The sequence below is a fragment of the Crinia signifera genome, chromosome 11, assembly GCF_055691185.1.
Source record: "Crinia signifera chromosome 11, ASM5569118v1, whole genome shotgun sequence".
Classification (NCBI taxonomy): Eukaryota; Metazoa; Chordata; class Amphibia; order Anura; family Myobatrachidae; genus Crinia; species Crinia signifera.
The window spans coordinates 99,884,067-99,911,954 of record NC_139227.1 but is presented as its reverse complement, the minus strand read 5'-3'; the positions used below and the strand labels follow the sequence as shown (position 1 = coordinate 99,911,954).

Sequence of the window (27,888 nt, the reverse complement as noted above, 5' to 3'; positions counted from 1 at the left end):
AGGCGTTTTGAATGTCCTGGTATGTGGTCTGGTGTAGTACAAAATCAGATACATGGTAGAGGTTAGGTTTTGTTAGTTTATTTCAAGATACATGCCAGAATAATAATCGATCTGAGTATTACATTATTACATTGTAAAATGTCTGTCAAAACCATGATGTTCAAAATTACTTTCTCATATTTGATTTACCTTGCATATGTACCAATATGTGCTGACTGTATGTTCATAACAAAATTATGCACAAAATAAAATAAATTGTTTTGAAAAAAAAATAATAATATTGGTAATGGCAGAAGAGGAGGTTGAAGTCTCCCGTTTCCATGGAGATGAGCCACGTTGCATCACTTCCGCTTCCAGCGTCATCAGCGTCTCCTCCTGCTTTTGCCCGACCACCAAACTACTGGGAGCCGCCCGCACTGCCCTCAGACGTTAGGGATCATCTGACACTGGTGGAGGAAGCAGCGCCATTCATTTTTCAGGCGTCCGAGGGAACCCCGGACACAGTACACAGCCAGCGGCCAGCCACAGAGGGACCCAATTCCTGACCGCACACTACTCCGCCGCTAATCCTGAATATAAGGACACACATAGTGCTCACTTCCACTAGTAAAGGTGCCCGTACACTGTGCAATGCCATCTAGATCAAAGGTACGGGCAGCACATACTTTATGTACTGTTCGATGTAATGTGCGTGGGAGATATCGGATCTTAGCCAAATGAGGAGGCGCCCGCACATCGCTCCGTGTATGGGCAGCAAAAGTATTGGGATATTTCAAATTGAGAGGAGGGGTAGTCATAAATGAAAAGCCTGATCAAGGGGTACGGGAGAGAAAAAAGGATGGGAACCGCTGATTTGGAGGATAAGAGAATCCGATTGGTTGTTAGGGGCAACATTAGTAAATTTAGCCCAGAAGTTGATAACCCTAAACTGTATGGATCCTATGGCTGGTACCACCCGTTGCAATTCTGTAGAGAAAAAGCTCCACGCGCAGGACGCCACGTGTCCATTCAGTAATAATAGGAGGAGGAGAATCAGGCTCATTACTGAGGCACAGGATAGACCTAGGATCTGTCCTGCAAATAACCTAGCGGTCAGGAGCTGCAGGACACTGTACTGTCCAGCTCAGTCCATGCAGACAGCACAGAGGAAGAACAGAGGATTGTTTTTATTGTTGGGAAGCCCAGGATCTCTGCTCTCATCCCCGCCCAGTGCGCAGAAAGCATCAGGGGTTGGGGGGGAAGGGGGGATGGTAGGGCTGTGGGGGAGGGGCTACTGGGAATCACATGATCCTCTTAAGAGGAAGTCATATTAATGATGCCCTCACTAAATGAATAGGGACTGTAAATAACTATGGCCCATGGCCCCTGGCTGGATATTTGAGCATTGTTCTGCCCAGCCAGAGAGTCAGGTCAGTGCTGCCAAACGTCCTACCCAGCTCTATCAATGAGAGATAAGGAGGAAGTGAGGACACCTGTGCAACTATAAATTATCCCCCCCTCCAAATGACATTGGCCTAAAATATGCCCTCTCGGCTAAAAGGGGAGGGGGTGCACAGGCAATAGCAAGTTCTGCCCCAATCAAATTGTAATAAAAGAAGAAGCACGTGTCTCGGGAAGTCCCACGTGGTGCACCCACTGAAGACCCCAAGAGCCACCACAGTATCAGCCCAGGATCTGCACTGCACCCTGCCGCAGCGGCATTAATAGTCTTCCTCCATAACATGAACATTTCTGTACTTAAATCTGTTTTAATTCCAGTTATCTGACATCATTAAGACAAATGGTAACGCCGCCGGCACCCTCCTCCGCTGCTGGTCTGCTTCATTATCTGCCATCAGGTTTTCCCATTGTAGTGTAGGGACAGTGCTCCAACCACAGTGTGTGTCCTGGCTGCGCCCTTCCCAGAGAGCTGACACTGGGCAGCGGGAGAACCTGGCAGCGGGGTCCAGCCCACCGGTATGTTAGTGTTAGAGACGTGGGAGCTGTAGCGCTCCTGTGCTGGGCGGGATCTTGTGCTTAATGGTAGGAGCCAGAAATCCAGGACGGGAGCCCCCATTCTGCTCACTGCTTCCCCAGATACTTGCTGTAGACTTGGAAGACCTCGGGGTTCTGCTGGGCAAAGTTCTCCGCTGTGTTCCGCTGCAGCCAATCCGACGAGCGCATCTGGTCCTGGAGTTGAACTATGAGATCGCCCAGGTTGGAGCTGGAGGAGGGCTCGTGGTGGCTGGATACGTAGATGACCTCATCCGTGCTGTCCACTTTGCCGTCTTCCTCTGTGTGGTTACGCACCACCTGCAGTTCCTTCTCCCTCTGTTCCAGCACCTTGCGGATCCGCTGCATCCCTGAGAGAACAAAGCAACGGTTGTGGATTGGTAAATGGTCCTATTAAATCATAGCCCCCTTAACCCCCCCTCCCATATCTGAAAGGCAATCTCCACGGTAATCAGGTGGGTGTTCCACAGAATGGTTTTAAATTGCTCGAAAGAATAAAAAAGGACAATACTACTACATAAACAAGCAGGATATTACCCTGTAAAATCCAAACGTCCAACGGCTTTGAAAAGTAATCTTAATTAAATATAGACCCTAGCGATTGATAAGCCGCCATCAATTCTGAATAAAAGACATGAAACTTGTTCATCAAGAAAAACAAAGGTATAATCTGTGCAGGAGCCCAATGAATTTGGTGAAAAGGATTTCATGGATTATAAATGTGGACCCCCACAAAGCTGTCCCCTCAGGCAGGTAGAATCCCAGAGCCACCCCCATGGGTAGTAATGCTACCAGAACTGCTCCTCCGTAGGTACCCTCAAAGAGATGCCCCCTCCTGTAGGTATTCCCACAGAGCTGGCCCTTGAGTGGGTACACTGACAAGAGCTGCTCCTTGGATAGGTAACACTCCCAGATCTGCCATCCTTTTGCAGGAACACTCACAGAACTGCCCCCTCATTTGGGTAAGATCACAAAGTTGCCCCTCAGATAGGTACATTAATAAAGCGGTCTATTGTCTTTTGCAGGCAAACATTTTCCAGGTACCATAGATGACCAGAAGTTCATCTGTCTTCAGCTTACCGGTCCTACTGAAATACACCTGCCATACCCTAACACCAGCCAATAAGGGGCCACTCTTCCTCCAGAGACTGACTACGAAAATCCCAATGTACTGAATAAAGGGGAATACTCCAGCTGCCTTGGGCTGGAGAAGTGGTTTAACCTGAAGAACGGCCCAACCCTTATGAAATAACCCCCGCTCGGAGGCACCTCCAAGACGGAAGATGGTGAGCAGTGCCCATAGCTCGTCATCAGAGTATTTAACCCCCTCCCCTTCACTCGCCGTTTCCACCCTTGCTGTTTCCCTGAGGTAAGGTGGAAATGGCGAGTGTGGCCATTAAAACGGCGGGGCTCGCCACAAAATGCAGCGGATACTGCCCATAATAAGGACACACATCGGAAGAGGAAAGTCAACGGCTAAACCAATGGGAATATTCACCGCTATACAGTATTACCAGAATTGTCTTCAAATGATTAATATATGAGAATCTGAGTGGCATCACTGCGTCTACGCTGCTTGGAAGATGCAATATTGAAAGAGAAGTACATTTGGCTCTCCCTCTCTAGGAGCATCTCAGCCATACCTGGCATCTTGCACCCTATGACGTATAGACTCTACGTGTATGAGGGCGCATCTGTATGTTTTATTATGTTCATGGTATTTTATCACAGATCTTTTTTCCCATTATAAATCCTATATATATATATTTTTTACATTACACTGCTCGGCCTGGAACTCGCCTAACAGAAGCGAAGGAGAGACAGATCACCATCTTCTATCCCCTCGGCCATCTGACGGCTCTGCTAGGAAGAAGCGGAGCCAGGAAGGCTGTGGAACCCAGAGCTACTCACTTACCTAGCTGCAAGCGGTGGGTCTTGTCTGAGAATATAATCCGGAACCAGCCAGGCTCAGCACATTCAAAGGCTTTCCCACAGGAGAGCAGAACCTTATTATCCAGGAAATGTCTCCAGAGGATGATCTCCTCCTCAAAGGTGGGAGCCCTCAGGTACTGCAAGAGATGGCAGAGCGAGGGATGAGCAGGGGCATGACCACCACATGAGAGGAGGAGCAAGATAACAGAAACAGTAATAGCAGCCAACAGTCCGCCCTCTGTGGGTAAACTCTCAAGTCAAGACAGGACTTGTTGTAAGGCTCGAGAAAGGGGTACACAGGGACAGTGTCATCTAGCGTTACATTATAAGGATTTCACTTACAACCAGAAGGGTCTTTTATAGCAGCCAGTACTGTGGAAATGAATCTGGCAAGTTAAGCTCCAGCATTAGTGTAGTAGCCGTCCAGGTGCTGGTGCGGTCATGTAGTTGTGGTAATATACACGGTCAGTGTGATAGGTCCCTGATTATGACAGGCCTGCGTGTAACACATAGAAGGCATTACTGCCTCACAGCACTGAGGGTTCCATTCCCACCATGGCCCTAACTGTGTGGAGTTTATATATTCTCCTCATGCTTGCGTGGGTTTCCTCCGGGTACTCTGGGTTCCTCCCACAATCCAGACATATACTGGAAGGTTAATTGGCTCCCAACAAAATTAACCCTATGACGCGGGTGCCGGGGGTGGCAGCTGACATCAGCGGAAGTCAGCTGCCCGCCCGCTTCCCATACAGGGAGCTGCAGATCTAAGACACCAGAAAGTGTCAGCAACCATTGAATGATTTTACACCCGCACGCAAGCTGCGAATGGATGGTGCAATCTGTGTGCGGGCGGGCCTTCCTGTGGGTGGCGTTGCGAGTCAACCTGAATGACCTCCATAGAGTGTAAGCTCCATTGGGGCAGGGAATGATGTGAATGGATAAGTGTGCACTATACAAATAACTGGTAATAAATAATACATTAATGTAGTTCCATAGTTATATATAATAGAAGCTACTTTGAGTCGGTCACCTTGCGGAAGTCGATCCAGATGAAGAATCCTGCGCTGCACTTGAGGAAAGACACCCCGAGAGAGCGGAGCTCGCCCGCTACAAATGCCAGTGCTGCCCGCAAGCGAGAGTGGTTTACCCGCAGGTACACCTGGTTAATCCAGTCTAGGGAGGAAAGGGAGAAAAAAGTCAGAAACTCTGCAATAGGGAAATTACCGCATACAAACAAAAGGGCACAAGAACTAGGAAATGTAGGCGTTGATATGATTTATTTTACATTGTTCGATATAAATATTTTTACTGCTTTATACCTATTACATCTGTATATATGTAGATGGCTAAACATTATAAAACATACAAATACACTCAGAGACATCACAATAACACTGAAGGTTTTCAACTGAACTAAACACCAAGGAGAGTAAACCACAAGGGGTCTCTATAATGTGTTGCAGATGTTTACCCTTTATGATTGAGAATGTTAGTTGTGGTTTTCTACTGTCCTATAGGATTGTTAGTGGAGGAGTTTGTGGAGTCTCAGCTGATGCTAGGCAGAGTAGCTCTCTGATCTGGGTTCACCCTCCCACCCCCTCTACGAGGAGTTTGTGGAGTCTCAGCTGATGCTAGGTAGATATAGTAGCTCTCTGATCTGGGTTCACCCTCCCACCCCTCAGGGAGGAGTTTGTGGAGTCCCAGCTGATGCTAGGCAGATTTAGTAGCTCTCTGATCTGGGTTCACCCTCCCACCCCTCTGGGAGGAGTTTGTGGAGTCCTAGCTGATGCTAGGCAGATTTAGTAGCTCTCTGATATGGGTTCACCCTCCCACCCCTCTGGGAGGAGTTTGTGGAGTCTCAGCTGATGCTAGGCAGATTTAGTAGCTATGTGATCAGGATCACCTTCCCACCCCTCTGGGAGAAGTTTGTGCAGTCTCAGCTGATGCTAGGCAGATATAGTAGCTCTCGGATATGGTTCACCTTCCCACCCCTCTGGGAGGATTTGTGGAGTCTCAGCTGATGCTAGGCAGATTTAGTAGCTCTCGGATCTGGTTCACCCTCCCACCCCCTCTGGGAGGAGTTTGTGGAGTCTCAGCTGATGATAGGCAGATTTAGTAGCTATGTGATCAGGATCACCTTCCCACCCCTCTGGGAGGATTTGTGGAGTCTCAGCTGATGCTAGGCAGATTTAGTAGCTCTCGGATCTGGTTCACCCTCCCACCCCCTCTGGGAGGAGTTTGTGGAGTCTCAGCTGATGCTAGGCAGATTTAGTAGCTCTGTGATCTGGTTTCCCTCCCACCCCTCTAGGAGGATTTTGTGGAGTCTCAGCTGATGCTAGGCAGATTTAGTAGCTCTCGGATCTGGTTCACCCTCCCACCCCCTCTGGGAGGAGTTTGTGGAGTCTCAGCTGATGCTAGGCAGATTTAGTAGCTATGTGATCAGGATCACCTTCCCACCCCTCTGGGAGGATTTGTGGAGTCTCAGCTGATGCTAGGCAGATTTAGTAGCTCTCGTATCTGGTTCACCCTCCCACCCCCTCTGGGAGGAGTTTGTGGAGTCTCAGCTGATGCTAGGCAGATTTAGTAGCTCTGTGATCTGGTTCCCCTCCCACCCCTCTGGGAGGATTTTGTGGAGTCTCAGCTGATGCTAGGCAGATTTAGTAGCGATCTGATCTGGTTCACCCTCCCACCCCTCTGGGAGGAGTTTGTGGAGTCTCAGCTGATGCTAGGCAGATTCAGTAGCTTTCTGATCTGCAACAAAATGATGCTAGAACACAGAGGTCTCCAATATAAGTATGTTCCTATCCAGAAAATTTTTAACACTGATTACAGAACATACAGGGATAAATGTATAGAGGAATCTGACACCCCATCTTGTTACGGTGTCCCATGATCTCACCCCGGTCACGCAACAGTTGAGCAATCTTGTATTGAACAGGACCACAGACCCCGTGGAAGTAGCAGAGGGAGGCCACGCCATTGCAGACATCCTGGTTCTGAGAGTAGAGCGTCCCAAAACGAACTCCCGACACAGCAAAGTCCTGCAGGGTAGAAGGATTGTAGAGTGAGACCCTGTGGAGATGTATCTGGCACAGGAAGAGGAATAGGTACCTTTCGCCTCAATAGGTAATGTAATATGCATATAACGCACAAACCATGTGGCGGTTAGGGGTCCACGTGACGTAATAACAGCAGCCTAAACATTGCCCCATGTTTCCATATAGAAGTCCCCCACAGTAAAGCTGACCATATACTAGTACGATTTGGGCCCATTTCTCCCTGTAACAACGCTCGGGCTGAGAAATCGGGGGAAGTGTGTCAAATCGATCTGATTCGTGGCCACGTCGCGTCGCATCACAGCCGGAGATCTGACGCCCCAAGCATTTGACAGACCCCCCCATCACTTGCTGGGATCGAATATGATACATTGTATGGAAAAGGAGCGCATACGGTGTATTGTATGCAGTGCTGCCACCGGGACGCTACCGGGTGCATCTTCCCCCCTTGGGAAGTCTCAGCCATTTTGTGTCTGCATCCGGTCACTCACCTTACTGATTCCCCACATGATGTGAGTCCTCTGAGGGTCAGGAAGCCTAAGAACATTAATTTAACAGATTAGTGTAAATTGAACAGCAAAACTGCCCTATAATCTAGAATGAACAGACAACACAGACAGGGAGATAAATGAGGCACAAGTTGTCGTTGGGGGCAGCAGAGGGATGTGTTCATTTTGTAGATGACATGGGGGTCATTCATGCCTGATCGCTGTTGTGGGAATTTGCAAGCCAGATGATTATTGAATAAATGTGCATGCGTACGCATGTGCGATGCCAAATTTGAAATGTTATAACCGCAAGATGGCCGCTGTTTGAGTGACAGGAAGCCTGTGTTTGCGGTTGGTATATGGGAGTCAGGGGGAATACATAGGTGTGGTCATTTGTGTGAGGGGGAGTCATGTGACGTCAGCTCCGCCCCTGAACAGCCTGATTCTATGGCAGCACTGAGTAAGTCCTGGGCTACGCATACACTGCACACACTGGGGAATCATTACATGGTGAGCGGCTGTTATCTGGGAGTGTCAGGGATAATGCAGGTGTGATGACAGAACATATACTTACTTATCCAGGCTGAGAACACTGCTGAATGTTGCAGATTCATCAAATACAGACAGCATATAAATCTCATCTACTATGACGTGCAAGGAATGCCTGAAAAACAGAAGGTTAACGCGTCAGTGACAAAATGATTATTCTCTTTTATCTATCTGGCACCACCACGTGTCTATAGTACAGTCCAGGGGAAGAGAATAGCGGACACAGAGCGGAACACAGAGGGAACATAAGGGGGAAGACACAGGGGGGGGCAGAGGGGAACACAGAGGGGAAACCGGGGGGGGGGGGGGGGGGGGAGGAGACACACAGAGGGGGAACAGATCTTACAGTGAACTCTTCAGACTACAGAGTGTGAGCGACTAGACAGCTCCATGACGCTGACTGAGTGAGAGAGCCTTGGAGACAGGGAAAATACAAGGAGAGAACAAGAGTGCGGAGGGCCCTGCATGTCACAGGCTAGGATGATGTATTAGGGCAGATAACACAATCCAGGCAACATTGAACAATACAGAGTAACAACAAAACACAGACAGGCATACCCAACCTAGGCCCTGTAGTCATACTAACAGCCCAAGTGTTAGTGCTATCCATGCTTGAGCACAGGTAACTTAATTAGTACCTCAGTTATATTCATTTAACCATATGTGTTGAAGGCTGAATATGTCGCTTTGAAGATTTTACCTGCTGCAGTAAAGATTTGTCATCTATATTGGATTGGGTACCGGTCGTGTGCAGATTGTGTGCTCCAATCTAATCGTGTGACCATCCTACGATTTCAGAAAATTGCTTCACGACTGTTGCACGATCATGGTGGTTCTAGTGTGTACCCTACATACTGACACTGACAACTTGTGCTAATAAGAGCGACCTGTACACAGTGAAGGATAAATGATTGGCCGTTCCCGGTCCTCCGCTTCCCGTCTCCCGCACCTTGTAGGGGAGAACACAATGGCTTCTGTACATAGTCATCTCCGTACACACCTCAACATCCACCTTTGTCCACCCTTTAACACTGCCCAACCCAACCATTCCTCTTCTTCCCTCATTACTGGAGACACTTCCCTCTTCCTCCCACTGCAGCTGCCCCCTTAACCCCGTTCCCTGCCACCCCCTCTTTCCACTGCTTGCCCCCCACTGGTATCATCTCCTCCTCCCCTCTGCCTCCAAACTCTTGGAACAACATGTCTGCCACTGTCGCTCTCTCCGTCCTCCCCGTACTTTGTCCATGGTCCCCTTCTCTCCTCTCTCCACACATGCTCCCCATCTCATCTGCTCCTTCAGCCTCCAAATCCATCTTACTGCTGAATATACTCACACCTGCCTCCCATTCCCTGACCTCACCCCATCAGCCCGCTCTCCTATATCTCCATGGATGTCCCAGCATTTTGCCTATGCCTTTCATGGACCTTTTTTCCATTCTACCATTCTCTTGCCAACACTTTCCACGTCAATAGAACATGAGGTACTTGATACAAACTCATCAATAGATCACGTCAGTGAGGTACATGACACTAGAACACACTCCTAATGTCTAAGTACAGGTTTATACCGTTTGGCAAACTCCAGGAATTCCACCATCTCAGAAGCGGAGTACACGTCTCCCAGGGGGTTGTGGGGATTAATCAGGATGAGAGCCTTTACATTGGTGCCCTGGAAGAAACAAGACAGAATGCAGGATCAATGCAACCAGTAGAGGGCGCTGTAGCTGTGCTGATGGGATTGTTATACATTACATCCTCTCCACAGAGGCTCAGTAAGGAGTTTGGGCACTCATTCCCCTCTATATCCACAGGACTGCCATTAAGTCAGTAGTTTATCTAAGACTGCAGGATGCTGGACAAAGCGATTCAATTGTAGAAAATAAAAGCCTGTATTCTCTTCCATCCTGCCCCAAAACTGCCCCATACTCCGACCACCAATACTGGAATAATAGTCATGTCAGATCATCTATGTGATACATCTGAAATTATTCTGATCTAGGCCTAACCCCCCTGCAGGCATCATAAAGGAGCAAACGATCATTGGTATTCTGAAACTCAAACACCCGAGTGTTATCCAATGTTCTAGATAGATCCATCGGGATCAATCTGCCTCCAAGGACTGATAACTGCAGTTATAGGCAACATCCAGCAGACTCACCTCCTCTCTGGCTGTATGTAGGGCTGACTCCATCTTGGGTACAGTGAGCTGGAAAGGACGAGTTCCTGGGGCAGATATCTGAGGAGCAGAGAGATGAGACACGTTTACCCTCACAATCATCACTGTCATCGTACATAGACAGGCGGCACACATCTGAAGGCAGACTGACACAATGTAGTAATGTTGCACACCAAAGATCACTACACCATCCCACCTTACACACTCAGAATACCACTGTGCCATCACAGTGTACACACTCAGCGTACTACAGATCACTGTGCCATCCCACCTTACACACTCCGCATACTACAGATCACTGCACCATCCCACCTTACACACGCAGCATACCACTGTGCCATTCCACCTTACACACGCAGCATACCACTATGCCATCCCACCTTACACACGCAGTATACCGCTGTGCCATCCTACCTTGCACACTCAGTGTACTACAGATAACTGTGCCATCCCACCTTACACACTCAGCATACCACTGTGCCATCAGTGTACACACTCAGCGTACTGCAGATCACTATGCCATTCCACCTTACACACTCAGCATACAACAGATAACTGTGCCATCCCACCTTACACACTCAGCATACCACTGTGCCATCGCAGTGTACACACTCATCGTACTACAGATAATTGTGCCATCCCACCTTACACACTCATCGTACCACAGAACACTGTGCCATCCCACCTTACACACTCAGCATACCACTATGCCATCGCAGTGTACACACTCATCGTACTACAGATAATTGTGCTATCCCACTTTACACACTCAGCGTGCCGTGATCACTGCGCCACCCCACCTTACACACTCAGTGTACCCCATATCACTGTGCCATCGCACCTTACACACTCAGCGTACCACAGAACACTGTGCCATCCCACCTTACACACTCAGCATACCACTGTGCCATCGCAGCGTACACATTCAGCGTACCACAGACCACTGCAATATCCCACCTTACACACTCAGCATACCAGAGATCACTGTGCCATCCCACCTTTCCCACTCAGCGTGCCATGATCACTGTACCATCAAACCTTACACACTCAGTGTACCACAGATCACAGTGCCATCCCACCTTACACCTCAGTGTGCCACAGAACCCTGTGCCATCCCACCTTACACATTCTGGGGCAGATTTATTAAGCTCGGCGATAAAGTGTCTGGTTTTTATCACCGGCCAATCAGCTCCTAACTGTGAAGTTACAGGCTTGGTTTAAAAAATGACAGGTAGGAGCCAATTGGCCGGTGATAAAAAACAGACACTGTATCACTTCACCGAGCTTAATAACTCTACTCCTCAGTGTGCAGCAGACCAGAGCAACAGAATCGCAGAGCATTACTACTTACCTTGCTCCCTAGGTGCACATAGACCAACTTGATGCCACTGTACAGGAATATGCTCTGTGTGATTCCTCCATAGAATGGGGTGGCGATCAGAATGGCATCTGCAAAACAAAACATAGCAGGTGGATACATTGTAAAACAAGACAAATAATAATACATATGTCCTTATCATGTCATATAGAGTATACTGAATAAAACCCATGATATCCGGGAAATGCTGGTGGCACTCTAAGGACACCTCTGAGCTGATCCTCCTATATTATCAACTTCCAACAGATATAGAACCATAACTGTGAGGGCTGTGGGAAATGGCATGATGTTGCCAAGAGGTCTCCAAAAACTGGGTTAATATGAATGGACTAAGATATGACATGCATGGTCAGCTGCTGGAGCCAGAAGTCAGCTGTCATTGCTGCTGCAACCTCTGGTAAGATACAGGACACAATGAGATCAGCTCTTATTGCTGTTGCCCTCTCTGATCAGCTGCAGGACCCAGTGAGATCAGCTATCATTGCTGCTACAACCTCTGGTCAGATGCAGCAACCAGTGGGATCAACTATCATATTAGGTCAGCTGCTAGACCCAGTGAGATCAGCCGTTATTGCTGTTGCCCTCTCTGGTCAGCTACAGGACCCAGTGAGATCAGCTGTCATTGCTGCTACAATCTCCGGTCAGATGCAACAACCAATGGGATCTCAGGTCAGCTGCTGGACCCAGTGAGATCAGTTGTCATTACTCTCATCTCAGGTCAGCTGCTGGACCCAGTGAGATCAGTTGTCATTACTCTCATCTCAGGTCAGCTGCTGGACCCAGTGAGATCAGTTGTCATTACTCTCATCTCAGGTCAGCTACAGGACCCAGTGAGATCAGCTGTCATTGCTGCTACAATCTCCGGTCAGATGCAGCAACCAATGGGATCTCAGGTCAGCTGCTGGACCTAGTGAGATCAGTTGTCATTACTCTCATCTCAGGTCAGCTGCCGGACCCAGTGAGATCAGCTGTCATCACTCTGTCATCTCAGGTCAGCTACTGGACCCAGTGAGATCAGTTGTCATCACCCTGTCATCTCAGGTCAGCTGCTGGACCCAGTGAGATCAGTTGTCATCACTCTCATCTCAGGTCAGCTGCCGGACCCAGTGAGATCAGTTGTCATTACTCTCATCTCAGGTCAGCTGCTGGACCCAGTGAGATCAGTTGTCATCACTCTGTCATCTCAGGTCAGCTGCTGGACCCAGTGAGATCAGTTGTCATCTCATGTCAGCTACTGGACCCAGTGAGATCAGTTGTCATCTCAGGTCAGCTGCTGGACCCAGTGAGATCAGTTGTCATCACTCTGACATCTCAGGTCAGCTGCTGGACCCAGTGAGATCAGCTGTCATCACTCTGTCATCTCAGGTCAGCAGCTGTCAACACTCTGTCATCTCAGGTCAGCTACTGGACCCAGTGAGATCAGTTGTCATCACTCTGTCATCTCAGGTCAGCAGTTGTCATCACCCTGTCATCTCAGGTCAGCTGCTGGACCCAGTGAGATCAGTAATCATCACTCTGTCATCTCAGGTCAGCTGCTGGACCCAGTGAGATCAGTAATCATCACTCTGTCATCTCAGGTCAGCTGCTGGACCCAGTGAGATCAGTTGTCATCACTCTGTCATCTCAGGTCAGCTGCTGGACCCAGTGAGATCAGTAATCATCACTCTGTCATCTCAGGTCAGCAGTTGTCATCACCCTGTCATCTCAGGTCAGCTGCTGGACCCAGTGAGATCAGTTGTCATCACCCTGTCATCTCAGGTCAGCTGCTGGACCCAGTGAGATCAGTTGTCATTACTCTCATCTCAGGTCAGCTGCTGGACCAAGTGAGATCAGCTGTCATCACTCTGTCATCTCAGGTCAGCAGCTGTCATCACTCTGTCATCTCAGGTCAGCTGCTGGACCCAGTGAGATCAGTTGTTATCACTCTGTCATCTCAGGTCAGCAGCTGTCATCACTCTGTCATCTCAGGTCAGCTGCTGGACCCAGTGAGATCAGTAATCATCACTCTGTCATCTCAGGTCAGCTGCTGGACCCAGTGAGATCAGTAATCATCACTCTGTCATCTCAGGTCAGCTGCTGGACCCAGTGAGATCAGTTGTCATCACTCTGTCATCTCAGGTCAGCTGCTGGACCCAGTGAGATCAGTAATCATCACTCTGTCATCTCAGGTCAGCTGCTGGACCCAGTGAGATCAGTTGTCATCACTCTGTCATCTCAGGTCAGCTGCTGGACCCAGTGAGAGCAGCAATCCAGGAAGCAAGTTCAGGAAAAATCCATAGTGAATAGATGGCTGCCAGCAGATGACTTCTCTATTGTATAGGTCTCCAGGTGTCCCTTTTTTCTCTTATTCTAACTACACCAATGGCACCGAAACGCCAGTTACCAATGGAGGCAGGATTGCTATTCTTCTAACCTTATGTTTAACCATCAAATCTCTTTAGAAGCTCAATGGTGCAGGACCCTTCTTCCCTTGTGTCTCTCATCTTAGTATGTATGTGTCATGATACTCATTATACAGTGCTGAGTAACATGGCAGCACTTTATACAAATAGTAATAAAGGGTAGCAGTAATAATAATGATAATACAGTGTGATAACAATATGGTATTAGATGTAATAGAAAAACCAAAACACATTTCCAATGAGCCACCATATTAGCAGCAGCTTCCCCGGCGCAGGAAGTGGTCTTACCTCCTGGATCACACAGGACCGCAGCCAAACACGAGAACAGCGATCCGCAGCCATTCAGTATAACCACCTGGAAATAACGCACAATCAGCCGTTACACTGTATCAGTGCCAGATGTGGGGATGGCTTCCAACTATACAACGGCTACTTACATTTTCTGAATGTAACGGGGCTGGTGCCTTACAGTAATAAGTCAGGAAACGGGCAACTTCTTCTCTTAGACTGAAACAAAAAGAAGATTTAGCCAATCACTGCAGGTTTGGTCACAAAGTAACATAGAGTGCAGAGTAGGGGGAACTGTGGTGTGTAAGCAAACGTGACGGTCAGTGAACCTGGCAGAGAACCAGCAAGGAACCCCTGGCACTGGAGCAATTGGGAACAAGGAGTATTGCACATACTCAGTGTACACAAATTGGGGGCACAAGGCTGGCACCAACAATTATTGGTTGATGTGGAGCCTGTCTGAAGGAAGATAGCGCTCAGATAGCGGCCTAGGTGTTATAGCACCGTACCTCTGGGAGCACTGGACTTTTGACATTTGGGGACCTGGTCCTACAGACCCAATACCATCTGATCTCCCTTTGTGTACTGCCACTCCAGGGGACACTTCCACGGAACGCAAGTGCCAACAGCACATCATACCCTTCCAATCGTAAGTGTACAGTTTTCTCTAAGGACCTGTCACCATTTCAATACCTTGTGTCAAAGAGGACTTATTAGGAACAGGACTTCCTTTAACTACATAGTGGGTGCCTAAGTATAGCCATTGTTCTTCTGGCCAGAGAGAGGTGCTATATATATGTGTTAACGCAATATATTGTGACTCTGGGGATTATTCAGACTGGATCGCTAGACGGCTAATTTGCAGATCAGGTATACGCTGCCCAGCCAGAGTGAAATCCCTACTAGGAACAAGTGAGACTCTTACCTACCATTTAAATCCACATTCAGTTTTTTCCATAGGGGTGAATATTGCTAACACAATTTTATTGTTCTTTATTGCATGCAAATTATATATTTTATATATGCATGTTGTGATTTTTTATATTGTACTTATGTGCTAATGATATATTAAAACCGTTTATTATATGTAATACCCAATTACCCGGTGTGAGCTGCTCAGCATTAGATATTCATCTCTTTAGCGCCTTTCTATATTCTCTTCCATCTAGGTGGTAGAGCATATATAGCAGTCTGTGTGTAGCCAAGGACACAGACTGCACACCCTGGGGAGTCATTACATGGTGAGCGGCTGTTATCTGGGAGTGTAAGGGAATACGCAGGCGTGGCCAGGTGTGTGAGGGGAAGTCATGTGATGTCAGCTCTGCCCCCTGATCAGCCTGATTCTATCACAGCCGCTGAGTAGCTGCCCAGACACTTGTGAGATATTGCATGCAATCATTTGATTTCGACCATATCTGGCCGATAAATCGAATGATTGTATGCATTTTTAAGTTATAGATCCTATATCTATAATATCATAATATCTATAGAGTTTTTAACCACATGCGATCGCTCGAATGCAATCTGTGGGTGTGGTGTGGAGGGAACGCTTTCAGCGGCATGGGGTTTGGGGGCCGGAGGGACCGCTGGCGGCGTGGGAGAGGGCGGCATTGTAGTGTTTAAACTATTCTGCTGCCACCACTGACCCCTGCTGCCCACTAGCACTACTTCTAGCGCTGTGCTACAATGCCGCACCCTCTTCCCACCCTCTTCAAGATGGCATGCTACATCGGGTGCTGTAAGGGGGCACCTTCAGCCCAATCCAAAAGTACTGACTATCCCTTTTCCAACAGCTGCTGGGGGGTTAGAGCCCGGTGAAGCGCCTGTATTCAAATACTTGGTATTTTCTCTATATACAACATAATACTGTATGCATTATCTGTGCCTGTTATTAATTAGTTACATTTAGCCTATAAAATACAGATACAAACACAAAACTAAACTACTAATTAAATTCAATTAAACTTTTATTGTTTTTCCCATTAAGAATGGAGTAGGAATCCTCATCCCTGCCACGGACCAATGAGAATATAACACAGCAGGCATGCTAATAATGTATATAATGTGGGAGGGATCAAGAGACACTCAGCCAATGAAATGTGGCTGCCGCTTGTCATCAGCATCCATGCGGATTTTGGGGGCATATATAAGGCTGCAACGGTGATCCCGTACTCACCTGCATGGCCTCCAGCGTCTTACACTGCTGCCCAACCAAAGGGCTACCCAAGACTTGTATAATGAACCTATCTGCGATGGACTATTGAGTCATTGAAGGCAGCTTCTGGGATTTTTGCAATGTCAGGTGGCAGCGATTTTGTATATTTTTGCAATTGCTGCGTTTGTGTAATATAATAAACCAAACCCAGCAAGTTAACGAAGCTGCCAATCCGTCTCTGCTTACCTACAACCTGCTGCAGAGGATTTGTTTAGCCAAATACTTGTTACTTAAGGGGAGATTGAAATGCTGGAGAAGAGGACAGTTGCCGTTGGCGCGGCATTTAAAGGCCTGGTACATCATCTTTCGGCGGGTTGAACTGCTCCTCTACCTGCTCAGTAGTGCTCGATATCCCATGGGATAGCACAAACTTTTGAGCGTGATCTCACTGCTGTGAAGTGCAGCGGGTGTCATGCAGAATTAGCAGGGAGAATCCATCCAGCATCTATTAGACCCCCCCCCCCCCCCCATTGCATACAGTTTTCAACAACTAATCAGTGAGGAAGTGGTGCAATACTCACAAGCTGTGCCCTTTCCAGTCTGGGTACTGCAATAGCGGAGGCTCAATCACATTCATGTCGCTCTGCGTTAGCTGCACAAATGGAAACGTGAGAGGAGACGTGATCAAAAGACTACTCCATATTGAAATGCATCGAAAAGTTGTTTTAACAGAAAACATTTGGGTACTTGTTTCCTAGCACGGCGCCCAGATTTGCTACGTACGCAAACGTAGTCAAATCGCATCTCATAACGCATAGTACTAGCATGCGATGCGATGCCTGCTTATGAATGTTCTTAAATTATTTATGCTACATTAATTAAATTTGTTAGGTAAATTAGTTATTAGTTAACACATTACTGTGTCAGATGTATGAATGTGCAGGTGTGAATGTGTTCCTAAAACACCAGCACTATCCACGCCACCCCGAAGCGCGGCGTTACGCGTCCGCAGACCTTTTCATACCCCCACTATCCACGTTGGCGTGGAGTTAATCTTATATAGTGTAGCAAGCACAGCGAGCCCCGCAAGGGGGGGGGGGGCGAGGATTACTTTACATGTATTCCGCGTCCACTCGCCACGCTTCGGGCTCGGGGGCTCGCTGCGCTTGGCACACTATATAAAATCAACTCCACGCCTACGTGGATAGTGGGGGTATGAAAAGGTCGGAGTGGCTTCGGGGTGGCGTGGATACAGGGGGTCACATGTCATAGTAAGCACCCATCACATCTCATGGCATGGGTTCTTGTACAATGAAATATTGCATCGGCTCGCATCACATTTGGTGCCATGCCATCCTATGCGATATTTCATTGTATAAGCACTCCTGTGCACTTAATATGGACATCGCATCGCACAGCACTATTCACGGTAAGCGATGCGATTTTCCTACGCAGAATAGCCCACTAAGATATTTGCTTAGTGGGCGCCGTGCTAGGAAACAAGTTACTGGTGAATTTCTATAAACTGCCCCGGTGACGGGGAGGTGGGGACGCTGTGTAAGTCATCAAATATTCTGTCCCCCTTTATATACTCTCTTCTTCTTCTTGTCAGTGGCAGTAACTACTTTCAATGTATTATTTCTGCAGCGGCTCCATGTGGTGACACGCAACCACCACGGCTATCCACCAGAGCGGTCTGGACATGTCTGTGTTGTCTGGACCGTTCCCACAAAACACTGTGTATCCGCCCCCATCGCTTCTTAAACTGTGGTTGCGGTGAGACTGCAGTTAAAGTGCTCGCATGCACAGATCACCCAGTTGCGATACTTGGAGATCAGTGACCGGAGTCTCAAGCGAGTCCTCATTGAGTTTTTCCGCCACTATTGGAAGCACTTGGACAATTATGGCAGCAATAGATAAACATACAGTCTCACTATTCAGCTGGAGGAACCGCTGAGAAGGAACCATGAACTTACCCGCTTGGACATCAGGTCAAAACAAAGTTTATTTTCACTGGTGCCGAAGTTGATGATGCCCTGGAGATGAAAGCACACAGTGGTATAATAAGAAGACAATTAGACACAGGATAATACCCGAACGCTGCCAAGTGTGATAAGGACAAACCCAGGCACCAGGTGTCTACTGTATGTAGGAAAAGTACTTTAAAGTACAGCTCTGCCCACAAGAATATACCTCCAGGATCAGCGTTCTCCAAGACTGAGGAGATGCTTGTTCTCCCAACCCTTACCCAGGATTCAGCAACAGTGTACCGGCTGGTTGTGCAATCAAAAACATTACATGTCATGGTCAGTCCCTGTCTAACGCTGGTAGCAGCTGATTGGACAGCAGCTGCCGGGGATCCCGGGAGAAAACCAATGAGGATAGAGGTTTATAAAATTATAGTGTTCATTCTAGCACCCTGCTTCTTCCAAAACGGCTGCATTTCCTCTGCCCTGCCATGGGTGGTGCTTCTAGCACAGATCAGGTCTGCATATCAGTGCTGAAATACAGACCACGCTGTGCTAGATTCAGAACAGCAGAGGGTGACACCCCAGGCAGGGAAGAGGAACTGCAGGGGATTTGGAAGATGCAGGGTTCTAGAATAAGCATAAACCTAATCTATGTAAATGACATGCTGATGAGTGTAATGCTGGTGGACCTCTGGGGCTCATTCATCGCTATCTGCTGATAAGTTCTATTGTACAAACTTGAAAATCATATTAGACTAGTTCGGTTGGATAAGCTATGATAGATAAGGGGCTGGGAGAGAACACTCACATTGGGGTTCTTGTCCTCATCGTACTTGTCCTCATGATAAGCCCGGTACCCCTCCTCGGAGGATCCGCGGAAGCCGCACAGTATGTTCCCACGGTTGGAGAGATAGGGGCTGCTGTACTGGCTGCAATTGTACATCTCCCCCAGCTCCGGCTCCAGCGCTTTGCCTGCCCGCCCTCTCCCCAGAACGTCCCCATCCTGCTGAAAGCTGCTGTCAGACGAGGGTGCCTGCTCTCCTCCTTGGCGTATCATGCCCAGCATCTGGGCAAAGACCGTAAACATGCGCAGCTCGTGCTGGCGGTCAAGCTGCAGCCGGCGTTCCTCCAAGCGCAGCCTCCGGTCCTCCGCCTCCTGCTCCTGTTCCAGCCTCCGCTCTTCCAGCTGAAGGAATCGCTCTTCCGTGGACCGCTGTGCGACCAGTATCTGGGAGACCAGGTCCTCCAGCGGCTCGCGCACCTTCCTCTTCCTCCAAAACCTCTGATGCCCGCCCTGCCCCGAGGAACCGGCTAAGTTGGATTCACTGAAGCCTGGGAAAGGGGGAAGAGATGGGAGACACAGTGAGAACTCTGTGCTGTGGAACTAGAAATACCAGCATGCACAGCAGCTGTGCTCTTACACCTGGTCTACAATGATTACAGGAATAATGACAAAAGAGACAGGTTGTTTCCTCATAACCTGAGATTTATCAATATCTCTCTATGGGGCCTATTTATTATGTAATAATTGCGGCTAATTCCACAAAAACAAGTTTCAGGGATTAGCTGCAAATACTAAGTATTGCCAATGTATGTAGGAGGGACCACAGCTGGAATCTCTGCTCCCTGCTGCGATCCCTCCTGCACCGCCACAAGCCGCTTCCCCCAGAGGCTATTAGGGGTGCCTAGCTCAGAACATCACAGGGACAGGCTCCTTTCAGAGCCCTTGCGAGTGCAGGAAGGTAGATCTTGCCGAATGGATCACATATTACAATGCGATCCCGGGTGGTAGATCCCACACAGATCGCATTCTATATACGATGAAATAATGCCCCTTTCAGACCGCACTTTAAAAACGGTATATTGCCGTTTTTTTACCGTTTTAAAACGGTAATGTGTGCGGTCTGAAAGGTGCAGGACCACTTAACCGGTTAGAAAAAAACGTTTTTTCTAACCGGTTAAAATGCAGGGTCCTACCCGTTTCAGAACCGGTATTTTAGGCTCAAAATCGGTTCTGAAACGGTATTTAGGACCCAGCCAATGAGCTGGGTCCTAAATTCAGCACAGTGAATACTTAATGAGCGCTCATTAAGTATTCACAGCACTGGAGCCCCCCCCCCGCGCGTGTCGACACCCCCCGCTCGCGTGTCGACGCCCCCCCGCGTGTCGGCGCCCCCCGTGTCGACTTACCCCGTGCCGGTATCTCCGTTGTGGTTCCCGGCACTGCAGCTCAGTATGCTCGGAAAGCACTTATGAAAAAAGTGTCTTTCAGAAAATGGCTGCCCCCATACGAAAGACAGTTTTTTTAAACTGGGTTTCCTATGGGGCAGCCATTTTCTGGAAGACACTTTTTTCATAAGTGCTTTCCGAGCATACTGAGCTGCAGTCCACAACGGAGGTACCGGCACGGGGTAAGTCGACAGGGAGGGGCGCCGACACGTCGGGGGGCGTCGACACGTGCGGGGGCGTCGACATGCGCGGGGGCGTCGACATGCGCTCGGTCGACACGCGCGAGGGGGGGGGAGCTGCACGGAGGGGAGGGCTGAAGGCTGCACTGGCTTTGACCCTGTATTTGGAAAGTTTCCAAAAACGGGTCTGCCAGTGTCAAAAAATCGGCACTTAAACGGTAATATACCGTTTAAGTGCTGCGGTGTGAAAGGGGTTTTATCTGGCAGACCCGTTTTTGGAAACGTTTCCAAATACAGGGTCAAAGCCAGTTATGCGGTCTGAAAGCGGCATAATAAACAGGTCCCCGACAATAAACACATTGTACGTTTATTAATTGCTAACATGATCAGTGTTTTCTGTACGGTGCACATCCTGTCTAAGAAGTCTATGTATGTAGAAGGCAGATGTATTAAGCCCGGTGAAGTGCTAACGTGAAGGTGATTATGCAGTAGCCAACCAGCCCCAACTGCCATTTTTTTCAAACCCGGCCTGTAACTTCACAGTTAGGAGCTGATTGGCCAATTTAACACTTTACCAGGCTTAATACATCTGCCCCACAGTAACAGTGCCCCCTTTAGGCTACATGACAGTACTACACACCTCTATATCACTTTATTATTCCTTTTAACATTGAGTTCCGAACGGGTGTGGTATATCTCACACACAACGTCTAGTTGGACAGTCATTAAGACAACAACAAAACATCGACATATACAAGGTCGACACTGACAAAAAAGATCAACCACACCACAAAAGGGTCAACATTGAAAGCTTGACACATATAAGGGTCGATGTGGATTTCCTGCATTTTTTGATGTCATGGACACCAATAAGTGTAATGCGGCGCCTCAAATGGCTCACTCCACTCGCCATGTGGATCAGGCAGATGCTTCGCTCCAAAGAATCCCCCAAAAACCCCTGGACTTTTTCTTGTGTCAAAGTTTCCATGTTGACCTTCTGGTTCAAACTACTGTTGATGGTGACCTTGTGTATGATGGCCTTTGCTGTGCGAACGTATTATGAGGTTACAATGCGGTGCCGTAAATAAGCTAAACGTTAATGAATTATATGACATAAACCTGTACAATATCTTTGCCGGAAGTTACGACAATCTCATGAATGAACGGAGCTGATATATAACAGACAGAACTCGCCACAAAGCTCGGGGATGTTAAAGACTCTCATTTACCCTACGGGGTATATAAAAAGGTAGGGAGTCACCTGTATAGTGCCTGCATATACCATTGCGTTTTACACATGGGAACAAGTAGTGATAAACCTGGGAAATAACAGACATAGAGGGAAGAGGGCCCTGCTCGCAGGCTTGCACTCTATATGCGATATAAGAAACTGACCCTGTTCTGTGTTTCCATTGCTGTCCGGAATCCCCACTTACAGAACCGCAGACCGAGCGTCAGCGCCTGGTGACACACCGGTGCTTGTACTTCTGTGCTCTCCCTTCCCGGCTCAGTGTCTGCAACATTCCTCTAGCTAATATCGGGAGGTTATTCATTTACTGTGATACATTGCACCAGGGCCTGCCGGGGAGTTACATAAAGACTGATAATCCAGGCCCGAACGTAGCAGCCTGTGATTTGCTGGCTCCAAAGCTATTACAGCCTTGTAAATGCTAATTTTAAAGAGGCAATTACTTGTATTGCCCCTCAAGCTTTTATATGTCCTTGCTGGGCTTCCCCTAATCAGACGGCCACCCCTATACTGTATACAGGATGCCCTCCCTTGCACATTAAAGCCCCACCCACACTAGGCGACGCGCACCATGGCCGATATTGCTGGCATCGGTAACAAAATTGCGTGTACGCATTTAGACTTTTCAACATCACTTGGAACGCCCCTTTTGAGCCCTAACTTTTAAAAAGTCGTCTAGTGTATATGGGGCTTTAGACTTTCCTCTAGCCCCCAAACCTTCCAGCGTTCCCTGAAATCCCGCCTCTAAACCACTTGTCTGGCACAGTGCCATCAGATGCGACCATACCACACTGGGCATTCCCTGACATGGTCGTATCTGATGGGCACACTAGACCAGGCGTGTCCAAACTATGGCCCTCCAGCTGCTGTGAAACTACACGTCCCATCATGCCTTGCCATAGTTTTACTATTAAAGAATGCTACAACGATGGCAAGGCATGCTGGGATTTGTAGTTTCATAACAGCTGGAGGGCCGTAGTTTGCACATGTCTGCACTAGACGTTGTGTACTCAGCACGACCTCGATAGTGACGACAGGCCATGCTGGTGTCACTACGTCGCTGGCGTCATCCCCCAATTAAGCTGCATGTATAGATGAGGGGGAGCGTAGTGGAAACACAATGGGCGATTTTTAGAATTTGTCGTAATCAGCAAATTAATTTAAAATATTGTCTAGTGTGTACCTGGCTTATCTCAGCCCCGCTCCACTGTGCCTGGCCCTGGACCCCTTTGCTGTATATACAGGGGCCGATTCTGGACCACCGTTTGGATGGGCAGCGTCTCAGGAGCTCGGTAGGCTGCGAACTTTGCAGCTTACTGAATCGGCCCCATAGTGTATGTGTTAACACCAGTGGTTCCCAAACTGTGCACGGCTCCTAACCATCAGCCTAGCAGCGCTGTCAGCCTGACATTGGAGTAAGCCGGGTCCCCAGCACTGAGAGCAGACAGCGGAGACCCTGCTGAGTCTCCTCCCCTTTACACAGATCACACAAAACTTACATGTGTTCTCTGTCTTCACTCACACATCCCACTGACCACAGGCCAACACCACCGTGTGACCGGATCATACAGGCTCAGCAATCTGGCTGGACTAATTTACAATATGTAGCACTGGCCCTCAGGTATCACATTTCTATTTCCCTAGTCTGCAGGCAGGGCCCTCCTACCCCTCTGTCTGTATATTATTACTGTGTTTGTTATCACTTGTAAAGCACAACAGAATATACTGGTGCCGTATACAGTAAATGCTGATAGTGTTCATTGTAGGACATGTCCCAACCCATGCAGTTCCTCTTTCCTGCCTGGGGTGTCAATCACTGCTTTGGAGCATCTAGAACACTCCCGTCTGTATCTCAGTGCTAAGCTATAGAACAATTTGTGCTAGAAATTTTTTCAAATAGACCAATGGGACGATGATGCAAATTTGAATGTTCAGAGAGGGGGTGAGAGCGACACTTATTGGGACCACCAGACCCAATGGAGTACTTTTGGAAACCCCCTATTAATTGTTTAGTGTTGGGCAGAATTACCCTGTAAGACGCCATGTTCTCGCAGTAGCTCCCTACCTGAGGGAGACCCGCCCACATCACCAGTAACCTCCACCCTGGATATGGGCGAGTCTGCGGCTCCTCTGTCCATCATGCTATGCTCCTCTTCCTCCTCCTCTTGGTCAGCGCTGGAGTCGTGTATGTAGGTCATAGATCGCGGCTCGGGCGTCAGACACTGCTCATCGGACTGCACCTCTTCGCACTTGATCTCCATCAGCTCCGGGTGCTGCGGGTGACTGTACTGCGGGAAGTGAGCATGAAACCCGTCGGATATCGGGTTCTGCAGCACCGGCTGCCCCAGCACCCCACTTGGACCCATGGTCCCATAGGAGAGGGTGGGGCGGTGGGTCAGCACCCTGTCCATCACTTCGTAAAACTTCCATGCCCTGCCGCCGCGCAGCGTCTTGCTGTTGTCCTTCAGCCTCCGATACTCCAGCTTCATCTTCTTGATCTTCTCCCGGCACTGGTCCCCGGTCCGGTGGATCCCCTTTTCCCGCAGAACATCGGCGATCCGGTTGAAGACGTGCTGGTTCCGCAGGCAGCTCTCCAGCTCCATCTGCACCGACTCATTTCCCCACAGCTGGAGAAGTTCCACCACCTCCGGGTCCGACCAGTTGCTGCCGCGTTCATACTTCTTCCCGCGGAAATCCATCCTAGGCCGGGAAACCTGGAGGAGGCGGGTAACGCTGCCAGGAGGGGGTTGGACTATGGCGCAGAAGGGGTTATTCTATGCTACTCTATCGGAGAACATTACTACTGTGGCACGGGGGAGTGCGATACATCAGGGAGACTCCTAGACCACAAGGCTAACACTCATTAACGGCTATATTATTATCTGGCCAATGAAAATGCAATGACGTTCTTCTACACCCGCTAATGGGCACGTGAGCCGGCAGCGGTGAGCGTGGGCACCAGATTATACGGTGTGCAGGTATAATATAGACTTTCCAATGCGTAATACCTCATATGGGGCGACAATGACCCGGGATAGCCCAGCTATAGGGACCAGGGGGCTGCAGAACCCACCACCCCTATATAATGACCCTGGCTGGGTATAATATATAGGATCATTATTCTAATCACTATTATTATCACCACTGTTATTAGACTACATATACAAGGCTAGGAGGGGTGGCGATATCCGGGTGTATTTCCCTGACTGGCTGGCCCTGGCACGGGCGTGGCCCGGTTGGGGCGTCTCTCCCGCGTCTTCACCCCGATCTGGCCCGCTTCCGCCCGGCACGGTCCGGTCCCGCCCGGCTCGGCACAGCCCGGCACGGCTGCAGTATGAGGAGGCTCCTGGGCGAAGCCTTTCACATCCGGGTCCGTGCACATGCGTGCTGTCCTTATTCCGGGATAACTTTGGTCCGTGTCAGTCATGGCTGAGCCTCCCTCCCCCCCTTCTCCTCCTCCGGCTGCTGAGAGACGGGCACCACCGTGCGGCCAACGCAGGTACTGCAGCTCGGCCGGGACTAGCGCTGCTGCTGCTGCTGCTGCTGCTGCTGCTGCTGCTGCTGCGGAACATTAACCCCAGCTATCTGCAATATGGGGGACACAGCAACTCTCAGATTAATCCCCCTGCACATGACTATTACACGTGAGGTATAGAAGATTTACTGGATTTAGGTTGTCAAACAATAGGTCCACACCGAATGGTCAACGCATTGGGGAAAATTTACTAAAGGAAATTTGTAAAAAATAGGTGTATTTGTATCCAGAAATACACTTATTTTTGACATTTACTATCCCGAAAATACAGCCATTCGTATTCATATTGATAGCACATCAATACGACTACGAATTGCCGTATTTTCGGGATAGTAAATGTCAAAAATAAGTGTATTTCTGGATACAAATACACCTATTTTTTACAAATTTCCTTTAGTAAATTTCCCCCATTATGTCAACAGCTTCAAAAGGTCGACATAAAATTATTTTGGGTCAAATCTTGTATGGTTGGTAATATGTGACCACCATCAGTAAAAACATATACCACCTTGGAATACCCTCGTCACACTTGACTCCAGGCACGGTGGCGCACTCCCCACAGGTTACTTTTCCCAATCATAGTCTGCATGGATAGTAACTTATAAAATACCCCAAAAACATGTGTCCACCATTGTCATGTCGACTTTTGAAAATGTCGGCCTTAAGCGCTGCCAGTATTTAATCTGTCATCCTTTTGTACGCGTCGACCTAATGCATGGCTACTTATGCGGTGTCAACCTATTAACTGTCCGCCTAGCCCTAGACACTTTGGAGCCCATTTATCAGCAAGTGACAGAAACTGGTTGCATTAATTGTGTTCCAGCCAATCAGCTCCCAGCTGTCAGTTTTCAAACGCATGACTGTTAGGAGCGGAACACATGACAGGAGTGGAGCACATGATGGTTAGAAGCAGAACACATGACAGTTAGGAGTAGAACACATCATCGTAGGGAGCATATTACATAACAGTTGGCGGCATGATACATTACAGTTAGTTGCAGAACACATGACGGGAGTGGAACACATACTGTAACAGTTACAAAAGAACCAGGTGACAGTTAGGAGCAGAATAAATGCTAGGAGATGAACACATGCCAGTTAGGTGCATAACACAAGATAGGGTTGGAACACATGGCAGTAGGAAGCAGAAGACATGACAGTTGGGAGCAGAACACATGACATGCGTGGAATAAAGGACAGTTAGGGATAACATGCATGACATGTTAACACATGGCAGTTAGGAGCGGAACACTTGATAGTAGGGAACATAATGCATTACAGTTAGGAGCATAACACATGGCAGTTAGGAGTGGAACACTGGACCAGGAGCAAAATACATGATAGTTTGGAGAGAAGCACATGGCAGTTAGGGGTTGGTCACATGACAGTATGGAACATACAACATGGTAGTTGGGAGCAAAACATATGACATGATTGGGATACATGGCAGTTAGGAGCATAAGGCATGACAGAAGTAGAACATATGACAGTTTACACCTGTCCCATTTAAACACTCCAAACAAATATCCTGGTTGAGTCAGATCCATACAGCCTGGCACATATCAGGTGATGACGGGAGAGAGAGGATAAAATCTTCCTGATGAAGCCCTCACGGGGATGTCACCTGATAGAACACGCTCATTGTGCCTCGTGTCAAGAATGCCTCTGCATGAGGGACCGAGAAACTGATTCTCCAGTTAAATAAACGACTTTTTTTAACATCAAATGAATAATATTAAAATAATGTCCGTTTAGCACTATAGTTTAAATCAATGATGGCTAACCTTGACACTCCAGCTGTTGATGAACGTCCCAGCATGTCCTGCATCAGTTTTGGCATGGCCAAATAGTAAAACTGTAGCAGGGCATGCTGGGATGTATAGTTCAACAACAGCTGGGAGTGTCAAGGTTAGCCATCACTGGTTTAAATATAAATATCGGAATACAATTACTTTGCAGATGAGAGGTGGTGAAAGTGGAGCCTGCGGAAGCCAAAACATTGTTACTCTGTAAGGGGAAGAACATCACACTTAGTGGATTCTGGGTAAGAGGAGGCCAACAATGGTAACACTACCTCATGTAGAATTCTGCTAGCAGACAAACTAGTTCTGTGAAATAGCCATGTAACATGTCATCCCTCCGCTACACATCTGCAGCACATCCTGCACTGTACTTACATGTCCGGTGGGGGGTACGGTGCCTCCAGCTCCCCTCAGTCTTGCGAAATCTGACTTTAATGGCCGTCTCACTCGGGAGACTGAGCTCCACATACAGTGACGGTCCGTCTGGCCGTGACTCAATGCAGCCTAT

The 27,888-nt window shown here is 48.4% G+C and overlaps 1 protein-coding gene across 3 annotated transcripts; it reads right to left on the bottom strand.

The window, feature by feature from the left end:
• On the bottom strand, window positions 1-27,888 carry ACCS (1-aminocyclopropane-1-carboxylate synthase homolog (inactive)). 3 transcript variants are annotated; one of them, XM_083163921.1, is made up of 15 exons: window positions 27,756-27,888; window positions 19,195-19,718; window positions 18,393-18,452; window positions 16,998-17,068; window positions 14,411-14,480; window positions 14,262-14,328; window positions 11,545-11,642; window positions 10,176-10,253; window positions 9,586-9,686; window positions 8,043-8,132; window positions 7,472-7,517; window positions 6,824-6,965; window positions 4,955-5,097; window positions 3,908-4,061; window positions 1-2,342 (listed from the first exon to the last, which is right to left on the bottom strand). In XM_083163921.1, exons 2-15 carry the CDS (start codon window positions 19,471-19,473, stop codon window positions 2,062-2,064), a joined length of 1,680 nt encoding a protein of 559 aa, XP_083020047.1. In that variant the 5' UTR covers window positions 19,474-19,718; window positions 27,756-27,888; the 3' UTR covers window positions 1-2,061. The 3 variants fall into 3 exon arrangements, with proteins under 3 accessions (XP_083020047.1, XP_083020045.1, XP_083020046.1); XM_083163919.1 differs by lacking the exon at window positions 27,756-27,888 and adding an exon at window positions 24,109-25,492; XM_083163920.1 differs by lacking the exon at window positions 27,756-27,888 and adding an exon at window positions 22,190-22,839 and having other exon boundaries at window positions 3-2,342.

Excerpts from the sequence above, each read along its gene's own strand:
- ACCS (XM_083163919.1), bottom strand. The coding sequence starts at position 24,742 with ATGGATTTCCGCGGGAAGAAGTATGAACGCGGCAGCAACTGGTCGGAC. Across the intron at positions 18,453-19,194 it reads ATGAGGACAAGAACCCCAAT|GGCATCATCAACTTCGGCAC; the intron begins GTGAGTGTTCTC and ends TTTCATCTCCAG. Across the intron at positions 4,062-4,954 it reads TCTGGATCGACTTCCGCAAG|TACCTGAGGGCTCCCACCTT; the intron begins GTGACCGACTCA and ends CATCTCTTGCAG.